At 36.3% G+C, this 8,116-nt stretch overlaps 1 protein-coding gene across 1 annotated transcript; it reads left to right on the forward strand.

The window, feature by feature from the left end:
- Nucleotides 1-7,630: 7,630 nt before the first annotated feature.
- On the forward strand, nucleotides 7,631-8,102 carry LOC127095999 (protein argonaute MEL1-like). The gene is made up of 2 exons (XM_051034632.1): nucleotides 7,631-8,005; nucleotides 8,082-8,102. Exons 1-2 carry the CDS (start codon nucleotides 7,631-7,633, stop codon nucleotides 8,100-8,102), a joined length of 396 nt encoding a protein of 131 aa, XP_050890589.1.
- The last annotated feature ends 14 nt before the right edge of the window (nucleotides 8,103-8,116 follow it).

The raw sequence follows: 8,116 nt of genomic DNA on the forward strand, positions 1-8,116 counted from the left end.
CCATTGGGTTTGTTAAGATCTGGGCATACTGCTCCTGGATCTGGTTTTGTGAAGGTGGCATTTATAAATGTTTAGCTAAAAAGGGGGAGAGAAACATTGTCCTGAGGAGCCAGAAGCAAGAAATATCTGGTAGCAAGGAGAAGATGGGTTCAGACACAAAAGTCACTAATTGGGTATATCAGTTGTGTCTTGTGATCTGAGTTAAGAGGAAAGTTGTGTCTTGTGATCTAAGTTACATTATCTATGTACTCAACATTACATATTCTTCAGGAAGCTCCACTGTTGAGGGGAAGGATTGTGATGGAGCTGATCCTTGTACATCTTCTTCCTCATGTACACCAAAAGTGGTGTTGGTAATGGGGCTGTCAATGACAAAGAGGAAGTACAAACCCATATTGGGTTATTTGTTTTAGCTAAAATTTGCCAAAGGGGGAGATTGTTAGTACCTTAAGATTGGCATTAATTTTGTAAAAAAAATAATGTAATCACCTCTGTTGTTTTAATATGTTGGGTTGAAGAAGTTCAACATCTGGACCAACATGTCAGGTACGATGTCACGACATCGTGACTGTGACATCAAGCAGGTGTATAAAACTGAATTAGTTAATTCTGGCATGTGTTAACTAATTTAATATTCTGGGATTAGTTAAGATATTTGGTGAATATCCTAACTTCTATGTGGAGATCTTGAAGACTCAATCAGAATATTTGGTGAATATACAGATCCCAAATATGGAGATCTTATAGGAAATAAAAGATTGAAGACCTTGATTGTAGCAGAAGAATTCTACCAGCTTTGTAACAGCAAAGGAGAAGCTTGCTGCGATTTCTGAAGGCCCAAATCCAGTTGGGTGGTTAGGTTATAAATAGAATATTGTAACCTAGGTTTTGTAAGCCTCAAACAATGTAAAAATTAGGGGTGTGTGTGAGGTAAACCTCCCAACCTGTGGGAAGGTTACTAGGTGTTTCTCAGTGCTTGAAAGCATGAGATTATTTGTAACTCAAAGCCTGTAGGCAAGAGTTGTTATGTTCTTGAACGAAGCTGTGAAGCATGTTCAAGTTGTCTAAGCATTACATTGTCATTGAAGTGATAGGAATGGAAACTGGAGGTTTCTATCTAGGAGTTCCTAGGTATAGATTGCATTGGGTAGGGATTTAGTGAAGAGTTGTAAATGGGGGAGTTTAACTCTGAATTAATACTGCTAATAGTGGATCTTCTTCCTGGCTTGGTATGCCCCCAGAGTAGGTAATGTTGTACCGAACTAGGTTAACAATTACTGGTGTTTTTACCTTCTGCACACTATATTCTGTCTGTTATAACTCAGTCTGTTTTTAGTCTGTTTATGAAGGGAATAACAGACCTGACACATAGCCTGCAGTCTGAATGCAAAACAGAATATCATGACATTCATCATTGACTGCTGATACTGATGTATAGACTGGTTGGTCTGTTACAGTTCAACCATCTGTAATGTTGGAACAGGTGATGTTCAAATCAATGTTGAGACATCATGTTGATAACTGGGCAGGATCAATAAACATAAGGGATATGTTTGATATCTACTGTGTCTTTACACTAGATGACAAAAATTGGATGTTCTTTTTTCCATGGTGGTTTAGTAGGAGATGTCGTGACATCTGTGACTGGGTGCATATGAGTACTGGGTTTTAATTTTTATAACTGTCTTGTTGTATTAGTAACCATGTTGGATCAGATGTCATGACTTCGTGTAGAACATCTGAACTCTGACTATACCAGAATTTCATTAGGTATCTTAAGGTCCTAAGATCACAAACACAAACAATATACACAAACAAATATATACAATCAAAATATATGACTCAAATGAGCAAAGTGAAAATGGCATAAACATAAACAAGTTAGATGATATGTAAATTTGAAAATGGTAAATGACTTGAATTTTAAATGACATAAAGTAAATGACTTGAAATTAAAAGCAAATAGAATAAATGTTAGTCAAATGTTAGTTGATTAGATGTTAGTATTGTTTTTTCTTTTCAATTGATTAAGTCATTCTTTGGAGAACACTCAACCCTCTATTCACAAGCATGGATCCTTGAACCAAGACATCTTCCAAAGGAATGAAAAAAATCCAAGTTTCCACACAATACCATGAAAGGGGGGAGACTTACAATCCCACTTACTAGAATGCTATGCCTTTTTGGGTCAAGATTTAGCGCTATGTTAAGCAATCGTAATTGGACTTATGTAGAAGTCACAACCATCTGAGGCCGGACAATAGAAATTTAAGTGTTAATGCATGTTAGAGATATGGTATAATTAACCATACTCTTAAAACATACCACACTTAAAAAGAAAATGACAAAAGGGTGGACCTAATCTCATCCATACTTATATTGATTTATGAACCAATTAGCCTTAGGATATTGAGATGTCATTGGTCAATGGAATGGATGGGATAGAATGGGATTGAAGATGAAGAGGGAGGGGGAAATGAGATAAACACAAATTGGTCATGGGAAGGATTTTATCAAATTAAAATTATTCATTCATTTTGGGAGATGAAATGTACATTTCATCAATCCCCTAAATCCAATGATTTTAATCCAACAAAAGTCAAGTCAACCTTGACCAAGGCCCAAACATAATAGTCAAATTTCACAAGTTAATAAAAATGGCTCAACACAATTTATTCACAATTAAACAATTAAAAATCAAATTAAAATGCATTTAAATTAAATTATGTTTGATCAAAAACCTAAAACCTCTTCAAAACACCAAATAAATGGTCAAGAGATTTATCCGAGGTCAATGAAGGTCAAAGGACCTTGGACAAAAAATTTCATAATTTTGGAAAGTCAAAAGTATTTTTAAACAATTAAAAATATGCACAAAAACAATAAAATCATGAAAAATATCAATATTGATCCAAAAAATAATTTTAATTCAGAAAATGAAAGAGAAATATATTTGAATTTTTTTGGTGAAAGTCCCGTATTTTTTGTATCAATAGTGAATTTAATATGAATTAATGCAAATAAAGCAATTAAAATGAAAAATCAGAAATTGAAAAATACATGGACCATCCGATCTCCCTCATTAATTGAGGTGGCATATCAGATGGTCCAAAGCGCGCGTTCTACATGGTCCCCAGTCAAATGAGATGCACGTGTGGTAATCACTTTGGATGGCTGAGATTAGAACGTGGGAACCAAATCAGATGGCCTAGATTGTTCCAGCGCACCACCTGAGCCCTAGCTTCGGTCATCTTCTCTGGTGAGGACCACCAGACTGGTCCAACCAAAATCTCAAGGAAAATGAAAAATGAGTACACTATTTTGAAGGGAAATGCTCAGGAGCTCGAATTTGGCCTCAATTTGGTCCAATTCTAAGTATATAAAAAGATACAGGGATTTGAATTTTGAGGATCATGAATTGAGTTGCTTCGATTTGACCTCAAATAAACTCAATCTTATTGCCTACATTGGTAGGACTTCAGACAACCAAAAATCAACAAGAATAATGGAGAATTGGGTGAGAATTGAAGAGATGAAAAATCTGAAAATTCACCTCCAATGGAGCTTCAGATTGGCATGATCTTGCTTCCAATTATGCTTGGCCTTGCTTCAGATGCTTGATGGAAGATAAATGGATCAAAGAAAGGGATGGACTCTTGGAGTTTCAATCTCAAAAAAGATAGAGAAAACCCTCAAGTTTATCCTTCAATGGTGAGAGTTGGGGTTTCTAAATCAAAGCTTGGGCATGAGGTCCTTAATTCTGAGCATGAGAGGTTCTATTTATAGCCAAATAGAATGATATCCATACACTTCCAATTTTGGAAAAAATTCAAAAATATTCTTTGCATGGTTGCATGGGAGTGCATGAGGCCCATGAAATGATGTGATCTGATCCATAATTGAGTGTGCAAAGTACTGAATTCATGTCGGAAGCTCATGCAAATGTGTATGGAAATTGGACCTTGAAAACATCCAAATGGTGCTTCATCTTTCACCCATGTGAAAGTGCCTCATACTTTGTCCAAATGAGATGATTTTGGACCTTTTGGAAAGGTGAGATCAAGGGGAACAACTTTATTGTTGAATACTTTTTCATTTGAAGCTTGGATCATGATGAATTTTGAGGTGGAAGTTTGGAAAGTCAAACATATTAAAACAATTTCTAAGTACCAAGCCATATGTTCACTTCTTCCACCTTGAATAACTTTTTATATGGACTTCAAATGAGAAAAGTTCCTTTAGAAAAGTTGTATACTTTTCAAATCCCTTCAATATGGGCATAAATTGGACCTCATTTGGATTTTTAATGAAGGAGTTATGCATTTTAGAAGTTGAACCAAATCACTTGTTCAATGGTATTGGCCTAAGATGACCTATAATGTTTCCTCTTGGAACATGTATTTGCAAGTTGAATTTGAACTTCCTACAAACATGAAAGTTTAATTAGACATATTTAAATTGATCATTCAATTTGAATGGTTTTCATCTCATAAAAATTTAGCAAGTTATGGTCTTGGGAAGTTGACCTTCAAACTAGGGTTTAGACAAAATGACATATAATCTTTCACCATAAAAAGTGACTTTCCAAGGAAAACTAGCTCTTGACCTAAACATGAAATTTGTTTGGAGTGTGATTTTGAGTAACTTTTATCTTGTAATCATTTTCATATGACAAAAATTGTAAGAGATAGGGTCTAGGGAACCCCAGTTTTGACAAGTTGACTTTCTCTGGTCAACCACCATGAACCATCTTGCTAGCTTGATATTATCTTGACTTTTGGGCACCATGGAGGATCATATATGCATAGGATGATGTAATGTGAATTATCCCTTGAAATATTTGATCAATTGTTGAAGAAACTTGTTGAAGAAGTCACATAAGATACTCAGATAAATTAGGGTTTCCAAGGCAAACAAACTCCAAACTCTTGATGATTTCTTGATTAAAATAACGTGTGAAGATCATGGGGATTCATATATGACACTTAGAGTCAATGTAAACCATTTCTTGATTTAGTTACTTGCATTGAGGGTCTTGAACCCTAGGTATGAGCTTGATAGAGCATAGGTGAGCATACCCACTGTAACAACCCAATTTTAGTAACTATTTCTTATGTTAGTATTACTATATTTTATTTTACTTATTTGGAGTGTTAATTAATTAATTGGTTGTTAGGTAGTATAATAATTGATTATGTTAATTAATTTGGTGTGTTATTTAATTATTTAGTTGATATGAGACATAACCAATAATGGGATTAATTAACTTGGTGTGTATATTGAGTTGGTTTGAATTATTTGAACTAAATAGAGATATTTAAATATTAGGTCTTATTGGGCCTATTAATTAAATTAGATGTATCATGATTTAAGCCAAAATAGAAAACTAATATAAATAGTAAGAGGAGAGGGAGAATATGATTCATTTGATCATTTGACAAAAATAGAGAAAGAGAAGAGGAAAAGTAAGGAGAAAAGGGGAAGAACAAGGGAGAAGCTAGGGTTTCCATCAAATTGAAGAGGTAAGGGGGGAATCCTTATTATTATGGGTTAGTATGATTGGGTCAATGGGTAGAAGCATGTGTAGGTTGAAATCCTTAAATTGCATGGTTTTGGAATTGTTAGGTCTTGATGAATATTCTCGATTTGTGGTGATTGGATTGTGTTAAAACTGTAAATTAATGTTATATTGTATGAGTCATAATTCACTGAATGTGTAGCTTTTTACGGAATCAAAATCGGAGGTCCGAAAGTCCTCCAACGATGAAAAACTCAGAAAATTCTACATTCTATTTTATGTTAATCGGTTACCCACCGAGCGTTAACTGGTTACTTGCTTAAATTTATGCATTCTGTTTTATGTTAATCGGTCACCCACCGAGCGTTAACCGGTTAATTGCTTGAAAATCTGCGCAGAAGTTGATTCTATTTTATGTTAACCGGTTACTCACCGAGCGTTAACCGGTTACTTGCTCTGTTTTGGGTTAACCGGTTACTCATCGAGCGTTAACCGGTTACCGCTGTTTGAAAAATGAAAAATTGAGATTTTTAAAGTTGTATTCATTTGAATTGAAATCTAATGTGCGTATTTGATAATTAGCCTATATTTGTGAATGATATATTGTTATGAATGTGTATATGTATCATTGGTGGATAATTCATCGAGTTGAATTATGTTGATATGTGGAATGTTAAGATGGTAGAGATGATCTTAATTGCATATGTGTTGGTATTTGTACATTCATTCATGGCATGGTCGACTTCATAGTGGAAGTGGTGAAACTGTGGGTTCACATGGTAGCATACGTTGATCCTTAATCGGAAATAGGCGTAGTAGATGTAGCACACGTTGATCCTTAATTGGAAATAGGCGTGGTAGTAGACGATGATCCTTAATTGGAAATAGACGTAGCACACGTTGATACTTAATTGGAAATAGGCGTGGTAGTGGCTTTGATCTTGTCCGGATCGGAAGCATGGCTTGGATTCTAGATATTGAATCGGAAAGCGGTGAAACGTTGGGTTCACATTCACTACGCCAAAAACTGGAATAGACAGCGCCCCTTAGAGGGCGCTTTATTACAAAAGCGCACTCTAAAGTGAAGAGAAAAAATAAGGAGCATACTACTGGAATAGACAGCGCACTTTAGAGGGCGCTTTTGTAACAAAGCGCACTCTAAAGTGAAACGAAAAAATAATGAGGAAATGGAGGGAAACCAATAGAGGACGCTTTATTGAAAGCGCCCTCTAAAGGTAACCTTAGAGGGTGCTTTTAAAAAAGCGCTCTCTAAGTCCATGTACATTTCCAGTTTAGAAGGCGCTTTTGGAAAGCCTTAGAGAGCGCTTTCAGAAGCGCCCTCTTAGGCCCCCTTTAGAGGGCGCTTTTTTGACAAAAGCGCCCTCTAAGGCCCCCTTTAGTAAACATTAAAATTATAACATATACTGCATGTCTCTTTATTTTCCCTCTCTACAAGCTATTTCGTTTACGTAACTGGGTTTTCTCTCTACTGCGATTACTCTCTACTGCGATTACTCACCGTCATTCTCCCTCACTCACCGTCGTCGTCGCCGTCGCCTTTTTCTGCTGCTGCGTTCACGTTCACTGAGTTATCTGCGTCCACCGTCACTGTTCACTTTCGTCTCCATTGTTACCGTCACCTTGAAGGTATTTCTCTTCTCCATCGTTACCGTTCACTTTCTTCATGTGTTTGATTAGGGCATTTTCTAAACTTAGTTTTACATTTTGTGCATTATGTTGATTAATGTTGTTTAGGGCAAACTAAGTTTTTTATTTCTGATTGAAAACTCATATCATTTGAAGTGTGTTTGAGCTTGTGCTTGGAAGTTTGATGATTATGGATGCAAGTTTGTTCATGTTCCAAACACCATAAGTTTGCATTGGTTATTTGTATGCAGTAGGTGTGTGTGAGTTTGTATTCAATAATGATAAAAAAAAGAGTTTAGATTGAATGTGTTTTTTGTGTAGCTTCACGAATATGGTCATTGTCTTACTTGGGTCTTATTGAATCATTTCTATATTACAGATAAAATGGCTAACCAAGACGATACCCATGACGCGAATGGATCACGTAACAATGTTGAAAAAGAAATCAAACGAGGATTGACTGTTATGTTACGTGGACGCGGCTCGCGCGGTGGACGCACCGCCGGTTCTTCTTCCTTGGTACATCCACCTCCTCCGTCATATGCTTCGGCACCGGTTACAGTTCCTCCATCTGTTGCAGCACCGATTGTTCCTCCATCTATTGCAGCGTCCGTTGCTTCCTCGAGTTCGGCTCCAAATCTCCCGTCGCCGGCGACGGTTTCCATCGAGACACTATCGGCTGAAGTTAAACAGAAGGCTACTCTACAGTCTGCTCCATCGTCTCAGAAGGCGATTAGGTTTCCTAACCGACCTGATTACGGTCGATTGGGAAGGAAGATTCAAGTTCGTGCTAATCATTTTCAGTTGCAAGTGGCTGATAGGGATCTACACCACTATGATGTTAGTATATTATGCTCATACGTTTTTTTAAACTATGATTTTAAGTGTATAGCTTTTGTTTTTGTTTATTATGTAGATAAGTTACAATGTGGTATGAATTTTTGAGAGGCT

The sequence above is a fragment of the Lathyrus oleraceus genome, chromosome 1 (assembly GCF_024323335.1).
Source record: "Lathyrus oleraceus cultivar Zhongwan6 chromosome 1, CAAS_Psat_ZW6_1.0, whole genome shotgun sequence".
NCBI classification, from domain to species: Eukaryota; Viridiplantae; Streptophyta; class Magnoliopsida; order Fabales; family Fabaceae; genus Lathyrus; species Lathyrus oleraceus.

What these genes read in the sequence shown, in the direction of transcription:
- LOC127095999 (XM_051034632.1), top strand. Translation starts at nt 7,631, where the DNA reads ATGTTACGTGGACGCGGCTCGCGCGGTGGACGCACCGCCGGTTCTTCT. An exon ending in GGGATCTACACCACTATGAT is followed by an intron (nt 8,006 to 8,081) that starts GTTAGTATATTA and finishes TTTATTATGTAG; the next exon opens with ATAAGTTACAATGTGGTATG.